This window comes from Mastigoproctus giganteus, chromosome 9 (genome assembly GCF_048544385.1).
Source record: "Mastigoproctus giganteus isolate SK-2022 chromosome 9, ASM4854438v1, whole genome shotgun sequence".
Lineage (NCBI taxonomy): Eukaryota > Metazoa > Arthropoda > Arachnida > Uropygi > Thelyphonidae > Mastigoproctus > Mastigoproctus giganteus.
Window position 1 is genome coordinate 180,971,013 of NC_143583.1, and position 17,346 is coordinate 180,988,358.

Here is a 17,346-nt window from a genome sequence, read left to right on the forward strand (position 1 = left end):
GATGCATATGTAATTGCATGGGATAGTATTAGATACCCCAACTGATGTTGCAGATGAACTTGACAGTTACTTTGCATCGATATTTACAGAAGAAAAACCCCTCACATCAATGAGAAATTATGGGAGTGATGTTGAAAAAGATGTAATTAATGTTAAAATTTCCATGTTGATTTAATGAGAAAACTCCCCCCCCACAGGTGAGTAAGGCTCCTGTGATTGATGGCATGTACCCTATAATCTTAAAGGAGGCTGCAAGTGAGTGCATTGAACCATTAAGGCTAGTTATGAGAGTATCACTGGACTCAGGAGAGATTCCAGAGAACATAAAGGCAGTTCTAGGAGTGTAACGGGAAATTACTGACCGGTCAGTCTAACTTCAGTAGTAGGGAAAATCATGGAGGCAATGATCAAGGGTGGAATTCAGGATCATTTAGATGGAAATGGAATTCTGTAGGATACACAGCATGGTTTTGTAAAGGGAAAATAATGTTTAAGAAATCATTCTGACAGGTCACTCGTGAGCTGAATTTAAAGAATAATTTCAACATTGTTTATTTAGATATCAGCAAAGCATTTGACTCAGTCCCACATGAGCTTTATAAGTTGGAGCAGGCTGGAATCATAGGGAAAATCCTTAGAAGGATAGCACGATGGCTTAAGGGCACCAGGCAGGGGGTTGTGATAAATGATTATTCCTCAGATTGGGTTAAATGTAAGAAGCAGGATTCCCCAAGGATCAGTATTGGGACCACTGTTGTTTTTTACTATCTTAAATGACATCTATGAAGGGATATAGTGTAAACTTGCAGATGATGTAAAGATCAGTACAGTAGTTAATGATCACCGCCAAGCAGAGATGTACAGTAGTTAATGATCCCCGCCACCAAGCATTCTTCTTCAGAATGACCTAGACAGACTTCCGAGATGGTCAGAAGAGTGGCAGCTATATGCTTTAATTCAGCAAAATGCAAGGTCTTACACCTGGGAACAGCAACCCCAAAATGACAAGGCACCCACAAATGGTGGTATCCAAGCAGAACTATAGAAATTCAGAGGCGATGCAATGTTAAAACACCTCACACAATTGTTTAATCTAATTTCATTTACAGGTAATATACCAGAAGACTGGAAAAGTGCAATAATAGTACCTATACACAAAAAAAGATAAAGAAAATTGTCAGAATTATAGACCCATTACTCTTTTAAATCATATATATAAAATATTTATAAGGCTCTTACAAAATATGATACTTAAAACATATGAAGAAACAATAGGGGAAGAACAAGCAGGATTTAGAAAAGGCAGATCAACAATAGACCAAATATTCACACTAAACATCATTACAGAAAAATATTGGAATAAGAAGAAACCACCTCTTTATCTGTGCTTCATCGATTTCAAGCAGGCATTTGACTCGGTAAACAGAGAAAATTTAATGAAGTAACTACAAAAAATCTCACTTGATCATGAAATAATCATGTTTGTAAATAATTTCTACAAAAATACAAGAGCAATAATAAAATTCAACAACCTTAAAACAGAGAAAATTGAAATAGAGAAAGGAGTCGTGCAGGATGCCATTTATCTCCATATCTATTTAATATCTACCTAGAAGAACTAATGAAATCAATTGAAGAAAAAAGAGACGATAATAAATGGAAAAAATATAAACCACATAAAATATGCAGATGATATTGCGATATTAACAGTAACCAAAGAACAACTAAAAGAAATATTAACAAACATCGATAAAGCAAGCAACAATTATGGAATTAATATTAATATAAATAAAACCAAAGTAATGCAAATTGGAAAAAACACAGAAGACACAAACATCCAAAATCAACAAATAGAACAAGTATAAAAATTTGTATACCTGGGCTCTCTAATAACCAGAAACCTAAGTAATACTAACCAAATTAATCACAGACCGAACATCGGATGGACACACATGAACAAACTCAAAAACATATGGAAGAGCAATAAAATATCAAATAGTCAAAAATTAAACTATATGAAACTGTTATCATACGCACAGCAACTTATGAATCAGAGAATTGGAGAATAAATAAGAAAGAAAGGCAAAAAATAATGTCATTTGAAATGAGATTCTGAGGAAAATCAATAAAACAAATTGGAGAGAACATAAAACTAATGAACAAGTAAGGAGAGATCTAAATTTGAACACAGAATAATAGAGCAAATCTACAAAAAACAACTTCAGTGGTTGGGATGTGTGAACCGGATGAAACAACACAGGCTGCCTAATGTAGTACTGACAGGAAGAATTGGAGATAAGAGACCACCAGGAAGACCCAAAAAGAGAAAGGCTCCAATGCCTAAAGGAAAACACAGGCTTTCAGAGTTATCAACAAATGATGCAAGATTCAAGCAATCAACAACAATGGAGAACGAGTCTAAATAGGGACTCAACCCATGCCAAACAGAAGAGTAGAATGATGATTTTCTGTAGTCTTTTTTATAGATCTATTTATTTTTTTTATTTAGTTATTGATTTTATTATTATTTTTATTTTTTATTTATTTATTTTTGTTAGTGCAGAAAAGGATGATTTCCTTGCACTATGCAGCTCATACTAATACTATGTACATAAAATTATTGCAGTAGCAAATTTGAAAAGACAATTATCTTTTGTAATAAATTCAGTAAAATATGGGTTATTCTCAACTATAAAACTTTAAATCTTTAAGCTTAAAAAACTTTAATAATAAAATTTTAAAAAATATAACTATGAAAAAAATAGATAATATATAATAAACTTTTAAATTTAACATATATGGTGTAAAATAAAATGCTTTATACTTTAAATTATACTAACTTTAGGAAATATATATATTCAAATTAAAACACACCAATTTTTTTTTTTTTTTTTTTTTACTTCATATTTTGTATCAAGAATAACACAATTTATACAGTTTCATATCCTTTAAATTCATTACACTCTCTTTGCATGTTCTTCCTTCTCATAATATACATGTAGGGCTGGAAAATTTTAATGACCTAATAGCACTAGAATTAGCATTATCTTCTCAATGACCCCACCATTAGTATGATTAATTCTCACTCTCTCTGCTCTTCAATTATATCCTCTCCTAGCTGGTGTGTATATATATACATAGTGTCTTTAACAGACACAAAAAATGGTCTCTGCTTCCTGACTGATTTATTAGTCATGTACTAAATGATTATGAAGGACACAAAGTTTAACCTCACACTTAAATAATGATATACAACTGTGAAAAAGTTATTCAAACATTTTCTAATGTAATGCCTTACTCACAAATGCATCACTTTGCAAATAATTAAAGATATTCAATAAAAAATATTAACCACTGACAGGAAGATAATTTTTTCATAAAGTAAAGCAAGACAAGATAAACTGGAGTGGAGAGGAAAGGAAAATAATTTTACTTTTACAATAATAATTTAAAAGCACATCATACTTTAAAAAGGCCTGCCACAATGTGTACCATACCATCACAAGACTGACTCCTATATTATACAATTTTGTAAGGATAAACTAGGAGGTTAGTGTACCATGTTTTAAATTATTTTGAACACACCTCCCCTTCACAAGGGGAGTGTTTTTTCTCTTGGCATAAGCTAATTAAAACATTAATGTATGTATTATTTTGATTGTTATTATAGAGTTTATGAATGAATGAAATCCAAAATTTAGATTTTAGTTCACAACTTGATGAGAGACAAAAATTGACCAAATGTAAATCAAAGAAAATGTTATTATATCATATCTTTCAGATAAAATAAGACTTGAAACACTGCTATTACTGAATAATGATATTAAAACTATACAAAAAGCAAGGTGTGAATCAAGAGAGAGAAATAAATGGTAAAATTAAAACTGTCCTTATATTTAGCACAATTCTTATATATAAAAAGTAATTAACATGGAATCAATATACCTTTTCGAACTTTCTTCTGTAATCTTAATGTATCTGAAGACTTCTTTTTAATTTCTTGTTTTGCTCTTTTATACTCTGTGATACAAAAAAAAAAAAGTAACTTATAAGAGAAAAAGTTTTAACTAACTTTTTTTAAGTAAATAATCCTTTCAGAAAAATTAATGACTTCTTTTTCGACCATTCAAAAATTATTTTGGGGAAAAATTCATAAAGAAAAAAATTTCATTTTTAAAAATATTTTATTTATTATTGTTCTCAAAGGCCACTATTTAAGAAACACCAGCTTAATGTTGAACAAATTTTGAATCTGGGGATGTGCAGGACAGTTATCAACTAACAATAAAATATTTTTCTTCTTTTTGAATAGCTCCTTATTCCAATCATTTACATATTACCAAAAATATCTGAAGTCATCCAAGCTTTCTTGTTTCCAGTTTAATCCACAGGAAGTTTCCTTACGTTTTAGAAACACCGAGGTTTTAACAATTTTCCAATAACAATCAGTTTTTTTTTTTTATCAGTTCCTGCCATATTTGTGGTATGAGTACCGTCAAGCAAGCCTTTGATTTTTTCCCACCAACACATTTTACCCCTTTGAATTTAAATATACAAAGGGTACTAGGAAAGTTTTGCAATACAGCTTTGTTTATTTAATTTTTTCAAAGTAATTTCTTCTACATTCAATACACCTCTCCATCCTCCGAAACCAATCTTTAAACCAGTTCTGCCAAGTTTCACTAGGGAGTAAAGCACACTCGTTGTCCCAAGCCCGTAGAAGGTCCTCATCACTGGAAAACCGCCTCCCTTTTAGCTTCATTTTCACATGCGGGAACAGTGCAAAGTCGCAGGGAGCAAGGTCTGGACTGTAGGGAGGGTGCTCGAGAAGTTTCAGTCCTGTCGTGGTCAAATATTCGGTGCAGGCTTTGGCGCGGTGAGCTGCGGCATTATCGTGATGGAGGTACCAGGTGTCCATTCTTGACTTTGGCCGCAGGTTCTTCATGGATCCAATGACTTTAGGCAGGCATTATTCAGTATACCACTTAGCCGTGACTGTCTTCTGCGTGTCCAAAACGACACGTTCCACAATTCCACTCCATTTGAAAAATACAGCTATCATTTTCTTCTTTACAGATCGGGATTTTCTGACAATTACGGGTGTGTCGTCATCATCAAAGACCCAAACTTTGTTTTGAGCCTTGGTCGGCAGATCGTAATAGTACAGCCAAGTCTCGTCACCTGTCACGATGTTGTTCACATACCGAGATTGTCCCTTATCAAACTTTTTTTAACATCTCCCGGCACCAAGTCACACGTCGTGTCATCTGCTCTTCAGTCAGTTGATGTGGCACCCAGAGAGAATAAAGTTTCTTCACGTGCAAATGATCTTGCAGAATCAAACGAATTGCTGGTGCATTTAGGCCCAAAGTATCCTCTATCTGTTGGTAGGTCACTCGCCTGTTTTCGTCAAGCATTTTCCTCACAGCAGTAACGTTTTCCTCCGTAACTAACGTTCATGGCCTTCCCGGCCTCTCAGAATCCTCCAGAGTGAAATTTCCCCTTTGGAATTCTCTATACCACCTGAATATCGTTGTACGATGTGGACAATCATCATCTAGTACAAGAGTCATTTCTTCTAAGCACTGGTCTATGGTTAAACCACGCACGAAATTATACCGCAAAACTGTCCTTATCTCATTTCGTGACCACGATGCCATCGCAAGCACTTTACACTCTCACTACTAATGAATAACTGAGCCCATCGACTTGGCGCGGCGGCTACTATGCACGTATGAACATGTCTAAACATGCAGCAACAAGCAGCTTCCTGTGATTCATTGTTGCGTCATATTGCAAAACTTTCTTAGTACCCTTTGTATTGTCAGGTGTCAAATTATACAAAAATGTTGTTTCGTCAGCGTTGCAGCAGTAGTAATAGAGGCAGGAAATACAAGAAAGCAAGCATATGAGCTTATGTAGCATCAGCCAAAAAAAAAAAAAAAAAAACACAATTTCACACAACCATTCCCTCTAAAAGTTTGTCCAGTTCCTTCTTGAATTTATTTAAGCTATGAACTTCCACAATGACAGATGGAAGTTTGTTCCAACAATTAACATCCGCTGGCTAAAGGCTGTCGTTATTTGGTTTTTAGGAGCATTAGCAACTAAGGTCATACTGCTCCGAGGATATGCTGTGGTCATTCCCTGACCTTTCCGCATCCTCCTTATTTGGTGGTCGTGGGCTTGAACCGCGTTCTAATCAAGAAGTATGAGCTACGCACTGCTGCTCCTGGCCACTTGGCACGGAGGCGCCAATGCTGGCTAAAGGCAAATTTCTACAACTGTCTTTCCTCATTTTAAACTTATGCCCCCTCAGGTTTGTAATCTCAGCAAGTAGAAGAATCTTATCAAAATTCAGCATGCTCAGCCCGTTCAAAGCCTTAGACACCACAATCAGATCACTTCGAAGGTGCGTAGTTTCCAGCAGCTGCAATTTGCAGAACTTAACGCTTTCTTGCCAACTTTATTGCCCTTCTCAATACACGTCAAGCAACTCTACATCCTTCCTAAATGAGGCCTCCATACCTGTTCGCAGTACTCAAGGCGTGGTTTGATCATTGCTTTATACAAAAGGGATAATCACCTCCTTTTCCTGCTAGCAAAATTCCTGAATATCAATGACAATACCCCATGACCTGCTCTGGCAGCCTGTCTGCATTGCTCAGAAAACTTCATATCTGGCTGCACAATTGCTCTCAGGTCTTTTTCATTTTCTACCATCCTAAGTGTAGTACCACACAGTTGGTAAGTTCCTCTGTGGTTACTTCTACCCATATGCAGCACTTAGCATTTGTCATTGTTAAACTTCAGTTGCCACTTCTCAGCCCATCTGCCCAAGTTTTCTAGATCCTGTTGCAGTAGTACAACTGCTGTAGATATTTTTTTTTTTTTTTTTTTTTTATGTAAACCCCAAATACGAGAGGTATTAGAACCTATAGTGCTTAGTACCGTGCTTGGGTTGGAGGTTGAGAAGACGAAAGAAGATATCTGCTGACATTGGACTTCAACTTCTACAGACTGTAATTTTCACAAAATATGTATGAAGGAAAGTTGTTCCAGAAAACACCAATTGAATGAATAAACGAAGAAGATGAAAAGTTGGTTCTGAGTTTGAAGTTGGACAGAAATTGGATGTTGGCTGGTGGCAGCACTTGTTCAGACTGTTTTGAAAGAAAGAGCAGGAATTATAGAAGCCAATTCAGAAGGACAGTTCCCATGGAAGTATCTGTAGAAGAGGCATGCAGCAGAAACAGTATGTCTATGAGACAGCGAGTGAAGAGACTCTGTTACAGATGAATCATTAATTAACCTAACTGCCCTCTTCTAAATGGAATCAAGAAGCCTGAGAAAGGTTTTGGGGGCACTACACCAGACGTGGGAACAATATTCCATGCCAGGGCGGATTTGTGATTTATACGGAGTGAGCAGTTGTTTGGAAGAAAAGAAACACCGAGAGTGAAAGAGAAAACCAAGTTTTTTAGATGCAGAGGAAGGAATATTTGTAATGTGCTTGTGCCCAGAGAGATTAGAAGTCAGGGTAATCCCCAAAAGAGATAGCATTAGCATTAGTAGAGGCATATGATGCAAGAAAGCAAGCTTATTCAGCATCAGCCAAAAAAAAAAAAAAAAAAAACACAACCACTACTCCCATTTCACCCCTCCGTTCATTCGAAATACCTGTCCAGCTGAGCCTTAAATTTGTTTAGGCTATCAACTTCAACAACAAGCGATGGGAGTCTATTCCACAAACCAACTGCCCGCTGGCTAAAGGCAAATTTCCGCACATCTATCCGACATCCGTCCTTCCTCAATTTGAATTTGTGCCCTCTCAGGTGATTATTCTGAGCAAGAGGAAGAATCCCATCGGCATTGAACATGCTCAAGCCATTCAAAGCCTTATACACCTCTATCAGATCACCTCGCCGATGCCTAGTCTCCAGACTCTGTAATTTGCAAAACTTAAGCCTTTCTTCGTAAGAGCAACCCTTTGTTCCATTCACTAATCTTGTTGCCCTTCTCTGTACTCGTTCCAGCAGCTCTACATCCTTCTTGAAATGAGGCCTCTAGACCTGTATACAGTACTCAAGGTGTGGCCTGACCAATGCCTTATACAAGGGAATAATCACATCCCTGTCCCTGCTAGAAAAGATATATCATTTTGCCCAGAAATCGGAGTGTCACTAAAGATAAGCATAGGAGAAGAAGAATCCTTTTTCTTCTCCAGGTCCCGATGGTGGGCCTGGAGTTTTCTCCAGGTCCACCATCGGAACCTGGAGCTTTCTTAGCATCAAGATTCGTAAAAATCCTTTTGACATCCTTTTAACGGAAGACCACAGGAGGCAATGAATGGAGCACGTTGGGAATTGTGGGAGATATTTTACCAAGATCATTAATACATGAGTTGGAAGAAAAATGGGATGCTAGAGGTCCACTTTATCCTTGGCTGAAGTGACAGCAGAACCATCTGGTTTGTACAGAGGTGAGAGCAGAGATGGGCAGAAGTTGCGGCCAATAGTTTTGGCAAGAGACATACTCGGCTACCATTAGGGCAAGAAGCAAATTTTCTACTATTAGCCTGTTCAAACTGTACTTTAGACTGATTAATAACTGCCTTACAATTGTTCCAAGCTTTGGCGTAGGCAGAAAATGAAACTGAAGAATTAGAAACAAGCCAATTACGATATGCAAAATTCTTCTCTTGAACAGCCTTAGCACATTTATTGGAAAACCAAGTTTAGATAAAGGACGAGCTTTTAAAGTGGAGTGTGGGATAAAGGATTCCATTCCTGCAAGAATAATATCACTGACATGATCTGAGCAAACATTGACATCAGAAGTTTTGAAATGAAACAGTAATCCGACCAAGGAAAAGAAGAAAAGAAATCTCGCAAGTCATCCCATTTTGCATTCTTGTAATGCCAAACAACACGAGGTTGGAAATAGCCACGAGATAAAGGCTCCATTGGAGAAGAGACAATCACCAAGTTGTGATCTGAAGTGCCTAAAGGACCTCTCACTTCAAACGTGTACTTAGAAGGGTTGTTTGTGAAAAAAGATCAAGCCTTTTGGCTGTATGATTGGAATTGTCTGGTATTCTTGTAGATAAATGAACAATTTGTTCAAGTTCATTAGTAATTGCAAAAGCCTCAGCATCTCGACCAGCTGGGTCGGTCTGACTAGAAAACGGAAGCCAGCTGCACATTAAAATCACCAAGGAAATTTACCTCACTGTTAGAAAATTTGGACTGGAGAAAGTCAAGTTGCAAAGAGAGGAAGTCAAAGAGTTCCAAGTGATTAGTGGAGTTGGGAGAACGGTAGAGATAACAGATGAATTTGACACAATGAGGTAGAGAGATTTTAAGCCAGAGAAGATCAAAGAGAGGAGATTCCAAATTGCCAAGTCTCTGACAGGGAATATCAGAATGGACATATGCACAAGCACCACCTTTGAGGCGAAAGGAATCATACAGTGAATAATTTGGGCATCTGAGATGAGCAGTAGTTGAATCAACAAATAACTCAGATTCTGTAAGAAAAGTTACATGGGGTTTGGCAGACTGCAAGTGGAAATGGACATCATTGTGATTAGAATTGAGACTATGTATATTTCTGAAATGAATTAGTTGTTGTTGTTATTTGGTTTTTAGGAGCATTAGCAACTAAGGCCATATTGCTCCGGGATATGCGGTCGTCATTCCCTGACCTTTCCGCATCCTCCGTATTTGGTGGTGACGGTCTCGAACCCCGGTCTAATCAAGAAGCGTGTGCTACGCACTGCTGCTCCTTCCCACCTGGCTACGGAGGCGCCTAATGAATTAGTAACTGCTTGGGAGGTTTAGATCTTTTCGCAGATAAGCTTGCTCTATTAGTTTGACAATTCATGGTGTATTTAACAGTAAGAAAAGGTGGGTGGGACATGCTGTATGAAGTAATGAAATTTTTGAATATGGCGTACACGTGGCAAGAATATACCCAGATCCTTGACATAACGTGGCCTCGACGATGCTCCTCACATACACACTACTCGGACTACCTGCAGTCACTATCTGTCAGAGTAGAGGTAGCAAGATTATACACTAGCCGATCCAGAAACCTCCTAGAGAGTTATCAACAGGCTCGGTCCAGTGTACTAACTAGCGGCCGGCCTGCGAACACCGTTTTAGAGCTGTACCCTTGAAATGTAAGGAATATTGGATCTCGCCATGATGTTCAACATAACCTCAAAAGTCATCAATCATACTGCATGATGGAAGAGATAGGGAATGGTTGACCAGAACTTAGCTCTAGAGACTAAACATGGGTTTCACCACTTCAAGCCTCCAATAAGCAAAGTGGGGGTATTGCACCAGTTGACGAGAGTCATCTACCACCTAGTACTGCCTGGTAACATAGAGGGGCGGAATTCCTCCATGTGGTATGGGTGCCACACCTCGACCCCCTACTTATGTAGGTTCACACCTGGGTAGTCACCCACCATGTCCTTGTGCATAGAGATTATACCCAGGATTACTAACACTCCCACCATTGTGAAGGTGCAAGCAGAGGATTTGGCTGTCAGAGACAGTCCGGACTTCGTCGAAATTGGGTCCACTTGACTTGAGTGTCACCCGAATATCGGTTCCATCAGCGTTTTAGACTCCCAGGTAGCAAGTACACAGCTTGTCTGGCATATCTGAGAGAATGTCTGCGACACCCTCAAAGACAAGATGTCTTCGTCATTGAAATCTTTCGTGATTTCTGCCCACACACTGTCAATACATTCATTTGCCATTATTGGATCTGCATATCAAGCTTCTCCACTAATTTTTGCATAAATTATGTTATGTTTGTTTTTAAATCAGTCCAGCCAACCATTGTTACCCACAAAATCGCCGCGTCCGAATTGTTTAGCAAATTTTTCCTCTTGAGCCATCAAGATCAGACTGTCTATTGAAAATCCAGCAGTTGTTTGAGTGGTGAACCATTGAAGCAATGCTTCCTCAAAGTTTCTACCCTCGCATTTTCTAATTTTGACGCTTTTAACGTTTTTACCGGTGTTATTTGGGAAAAAGTGTTACGCTACCTAGAAATTGTGTACAAAACCCGATGCGCATGCTTTCTACTTTTTGCGTGCAGTGATGCAACATGTACAACCCATGCACCCAAGAGAATTCAATTGTACGCAACAAGTACAATTGAGCAGTGATGCGCTAAATTATACCGTTATATCAGCATAATGATTATAACACGAATAACTGTGCCAAAATCTACAGCTCTGTGTTTGTAGAAATATTGTGAAAGAAAGAAAGGGAAGTTGGACAAAAATGTGAATCCAGATGAAATTCAACAAGAGTGTGTCGTTATGCTTGGGAGTTCTCAAACTGCACCCAAAAACTCTCAAACTGAAATAATGAAGGAATATCATGAACGGAAGAAAAGGAAATTAGAAATTCAAACTATTCCGAATCATAATGAAATTCAACCACAGAGTTCTACTATGCCTGATACTTATCAGGAATCTAATACTTGAGGAGCAGAATAAATGAAGGAATATCGTGCATGAAAAAAAGTGAAATTAGAAATGGCTAATACAGTCGGGACTTGCATAACACGAGTTCGATTAATGCGTTTTTCAGTTACTGTTGTTTGAAAAAAATTATACCACTTTTCACTTTACATGATGCAAATTTCCGGTTAACACGACCTTTTTTTTTTTCTTTTTTTTTTTTTTTTTTTTTTCTTTTTATGAACCCCAAACACGAAAGGTATCAAAACCTATAGTACTTAGTACTGTGCACGGGTTGAAGGAGAAGTATGGGGGAGGGGGATGCCGGAAAACTTTGCTCTAGAGGCTAAACATGGGTTTCACCACTTCAAGCCTCCAATAAGCAAAGTGGTGGTATTTCACCGGTTGATGAAAGTCATCTACCACCTGCTGTGATAGTTGAAGATTCGAATAGTGCATTAAGCTTACCGCGCGTCAGATGGCAAAAAACAAATGTTTGCCTGCTGCCCGCCTCAGTGTGTTCATCGGAAGAAGACGTGTTACTTGTTTGTCTCCCGCTAATAAAGTCAATGCAGACTCGCATTTAAAAATTGTAATTTTTAAATGAACGAGATGAAAATTTTACCATGAAGGAGATAACGGTAAAAGAACTAGATGAAATCTTTCATATCGCAGAGAGCCTCAAACAAAAAGGTTTGAGGTTCTCTGTGATATTATTTCGCCAGGGCCCGGAGAAAGTTGTTGTCAGCTATCAGAAATTGACTGATGAAAAGTCAACACTGTTCAAATATTTCCGTAACAAATTGTTTCTTCACTGTGTTTTTTATGTCCAAGGTTCCCAAACTTTCTCGGTTCATGGAGCCCTTAGTGTCTCAGTAATTTTTTCTTGGCGCACCTAGACCAAAATTTCCTAACAGTTCCGTTTATTAATTAGTTAGGTCCAAACAACTTAATAAGAAATGTTGAAACTGTGAACTACTAGTTTGAACAGTGTCCGACAGATGTCTAGTATCGGTGTGTTTCCCTCGAAAATTTAAAATATTCCGCGGCGCATAGTTTGGGAACCGCTGTTTTATGCAATAAACATGTAATTCCATAATTATTTTCATTATCTTTTACATGGTATACAGTTAAAGTTATTTTTAAAATTCCTTATGGACATGCCTGAAGATTAAGGGTCAATAATAATTATTCCTATTGATTATTACATTCAATTAATGCGTTTTTGTTTTACGTGATGTGCTCGCGGGATGAATTAATCATGTTAATTGAGATCAGCCTGTAATGAGATTCCTGATTACTCCCTATAGTGTCTACACGAGCTGACAGTGAGTTTGAAAAACTAGTGTACAAAAGCCCATTTGGATTAGTTGTAATGTTTGTGATCGTTTATGGTTTCAATTAGATTTGAAACCATTTCCAACAACTTCATATGAATTAATTCAAAATAAATTTCATTTACAAGAAGTGAGTACTTTCATGATGTGTAATACATGTCATACTTCATTAAAAAGAGAGACGGATACCAACTATGGCCATGTCAAATGGATTTATATATCTAACATATCCTACTGATTTGCCTCCACTGGATGTTGTAACTGAGTATTTGATATCACCACAATTACCCTTTATGCAAATTCTTCGTGAACATGGACAATATGGGATCATTGGACAAGTAATAAATGTACCAGTTAACGTAAATACGATGGTTCATCAATAACTTAGAGAATTAGATAATGTTATGCCATTAATGTATATATAAAACAAAGACTCATACATAAATCATCATATCTACAAGGATGTATCCAGAAGAAATTAGTGAAATTAGAGTTACAGTATTTGATAAGTTCACCTTTGTATAAATTCTATGGCATAAAAGTGAGTGATGTTTTTTGGGGACAAAAGATGATAGGAACATTCAGATGAAATTGTGGAACCTGTCAACAACGATGATCAACTATTGTCAATTCAACAACAGAATTATGGTCTGAGGATAAATATTTATGTATAGCACCAGATCAGAAATCATCTCCAACAAGTTTCATATTTGATATACATGCAGAAGAACTTTCTTTTACAGCTATATTTGGGACAGGCACAGAAATTTAAAAATGGATTGAAAATTATTCCCTTTATGATGGTGAAATTCGTAGTGAAATTCGTAGATCTGATTGTCGTGGAGCAACTCCCCCCACCATTTGCTATATATGGTAATGAAAATTATGCAAATGCGTACCGCAGAAAATTTGCAAATTGCATTTAAATCTACAAATACTTTAGTTGCAGATGAAACCCATGAAGTGGTTGCACAAGATTTATACCACGGATTGGTTGGTTGGTTTTTTTTTTTTTTTTTTTAAGGAGCATTAGCAACTAAGGCCATATTGCTCCGGAGATATGCAGTGGTCATTCCCTGACCATTCCGCATCCTCCGTATTTGGTGGTCACGGGCTCGAACCCCCGTCTAATCAAGAAGCGTGTGCTACGCACTGCCGGTCCTGCCCACCTGGCTACGGAGGTGCCTATTATACCACGGATATCATTCTGAAGAACAATTAGCAAATATGTGAAATAAAATTCATAAAATGTCCATGACTGAAACTGCAGGACTTCCATAGCTTCTACCATGATTGAAAGGAAAACCGCACATGATTACTACAAATATAGATGTGGTCAATGGATTGATAAATGGTGCAATTGGTACTTTAGTATATTTCGAATTTGAGGACAACGAAACAGTAAACAGTTACTTGAGGACGACGAAACAGTTACTCGACGAAACAGTTAAATGAGTTTAACTCTTTCGTCGAGTTTATAAAAAGAACATAAAAAAATGAGTTTATAAAAAGAAGGTTCAACTATCAATAGTCAAAAATAGGACATAACCTTCAATTTTGTTATAAACAATATGTGAAAGATAAACATTTAACTAGTCAACTATTATAACTATTAACTATTATAAAATGATCAGCTACGATTCCATTCAAGAACAATAGGAAATTAACATGTAGATTTTGTACACAATTTCTTTTAGTATATGCTTGTGCTTTGGCTATACATAAATATCAAGGTGGGGGGCCTTCGACAGTGTTGTATATAATTATGAGAAAGATCATCAACTGCAACTTGTATACGTGGCGTTATCTTGAGTGACCTCATTGCAAGGTTTATATATTACAAATCCCCACGATGATTTCACATTTCACCACGGCAAAGCTACTAGTAATATACAACTTCGTGCTGAACTAGATTGCTTGAAAAATAATAAGCTACTGTCTCTATATGATGAACTGCAAGATTTCACACAAAGTGGTATATCTGTATCACCAACGAACGTACAAAGTTTACGGACCTGATCGATATACTGAAACAGACACAATCTTACAGCAATCCAAAATATTGATATTAAGTGAAACTGGTTGGAGATAATGATGAACATATATTACTTAAACCAATCCAATGTGCGACTCAATTTAAAAGGTCGGATGTTCGTAGTGGTGGTGTTGCGATATATCAACCTGAAGGTTCAACTATCATCAGTACACCACATATCTTTGCACAACATAATAGCAATGTGACAGCAGTGTCAGATGAAATTGGAGACATTTGTCGATCTTTGTGCAAATTCAATAATGAATCTATTTTCATCGTTGCCGTATACATCACTCCAGGGATGTCATTAGATATACAGGCATACCTCGGTTAACGTTACCTCTGATAACGAAGCTTCGATATAACGAAGTCGGCAATTTCAAGCCCCATTTAACATAAAAAAAATATTCCAGTTTAATCACCTGAAATCTAAACAAACTGAAGAAATTAGGGAAACCTTTGGAGCTTCTCGTGGTTGGTTCGAGAAATTTAAAAAACGGGCCAGGATTCATAGTGTAAAATTAACAGGAGAAGCTGCAAATAAGTTTCCAGAAAATAAAGGAAATAATTGAACGTGAAAATTTTCCAAATTTGGTGTTCAATGTTGACGAAAGTGGTTTGTTCTGGAAACGGCTACCAACAAAAAGCTTCATTTCTATTGAAGAAAAATCAGCTGCTGGGTTCAAAGCAGCCAAAGACTGTTTAACGTTACTCTTTGGATCAAATGCCTCTGGCGATTATAAATTAAAATTGTTATTAGTTTACCATTCAGAAAATTCGAGGGCGTTAAAAGGTAACATAAAAATGAATTTACCTGTAATATGGAAAGCAAATAGAAAAGCGCGGGTTACCAAGGAGTTATTTACTGATTGGTTTGTTAACCACTTTTGTCATGAAGTAAAACGGTATTGTCAAAAAAAACAACTTTGAAGAAAAAGCTCTTTTGTTGTTAGACAATGCTCCGGGACATCCTACTGATCTTAACACGTTGGACACATGCATTCCTGTCGAAGTTGTGTTTCTTCCAGCAAACACAACTTCCCTGATTCAACCATTGGATCAGGGAGTAATAGCATCATTTAAAGCTTATTATCTGCGTCGAACATTAAGCAGTTTAACTGAACTAGAGATTAAAGAGGAAATGACAGTTAAAACTTTTTGGAAAAACTACACCATTAAAAACGCAATTGAAAACATTGATAGTTCTTGGAAAGAAGTCACTAAGAAATGCTTAAATGGAGTTTGGCGCAAAATATGGCCAGAAGTTGTACTAGAAGAAGAAAATAACATCCAAGAAATTAGAAATGAAGTTATCCAGATGGCTCAATCAATAGGTTTCGAAAATGTCGATGAAGAGGATGTTAGAAATTTATTGAATGCAGAAGATGATGGTTTTTCAGTGGAAGATTTAGAAAACCTTGTTAGCAATAAGACGAAGTTAAAGAAGTTCCTGCCGAAAAAGTGTTAACAACCAAAGATTTAAAAAGGTGCTAAATGACATTGAAAACGTTTTAAATTTTTTTAGTGAAAATGATTCTGATTTAGGAAGAAGTGTTATTGTTAAGCGATCAGTGTTAAATGCAATAACTCCGTATAGGCAATTGTTAAATGAAAGAGAAAAAGAGCATAAACAATCAACTTTAGACTCGTATTTTAAAATGTGATTTCACTTTGTATGTAAGTTGACAGTTTATTTAATAAAACTTTTCTTTGTCCGAAAAAAAAGCTTTTCATTTTCTTTAAGTAGGAACGTATCCCTATTCTGGCCATAGTATTTTTACCTCTGAAAACGAAGTTTCGCTTAACGAAGTAATTTCGTGGAACGCATCCTATTCGTTATTCGAGGTATGCCTGTATTTCAAAAATTCATAAACAAGAATTTGATGCCGTATTCCATTGAAGGTGCAAAATTATTGGAAAAGCCACTGGATCGTATATCTATCATTCTTGCTTGTGATTTCAATCTAGAATTAAATTCTGAGGCTGGAAAGAAGTTTTGTAAATTTATGAATGATGTCTGCAATTTTGATACTTTAATCAAATACTTTAGTAAATACTACATGTAATGGAACGACAATCGATGGAGTATTCACTTGGGAATTAAAATCACGAGTGTCAAAATTATATATCTTATTTCAGTTACCATAGACCAATAATTTTAGTGTTGTTAAAATATATTTTATACAAATTATTTCACTGTACACTAGAACAATGAAAAATTCCATTCATTGTATTTCATTGTACTGAAATTATTTTTTGAATAAAAATAATGTAGCAATACTTTTTTATTTATTTTACTGTACTAGTTTCATAATGAGTTCCTGCAGTAAAGACGTTTTTAACAGCTGCCGCTGTGACATTATCAGTGACACCATCAGTCTCAGAGTAGAGTAGAGTAGAGCAGCAGAAACTCATTATGTACCTGGTACATAATTTATACCTTTTTTTTCCCCCAGTTATGTTCTTTCCATTGCCGATATGTAAAC

General features: G+C 36.5%; 1 protein-coding gene across 1 annotated transcript in view; it reads right to left on the reverse strand.

Annotated features, from left to right (window-relative positions):
- LOC150080923 (uncharacterized) overlaps nt 1-17,346 on the reverse strand; it is a 284,011-nt gene that overhangs the window by 235,588 nt on the left and 31,077 nt on the right. The window contains exon 4 of the mRNA XM_090380857.1: nt 3,946-4,020. Coding sequence (XP_090236983.1) covers nt 3,946-4,020 — 75 coding nt within the window. The remainder of the gene's footprint in view (nt 1-3,945; nt 4,021-17,346) is intronic.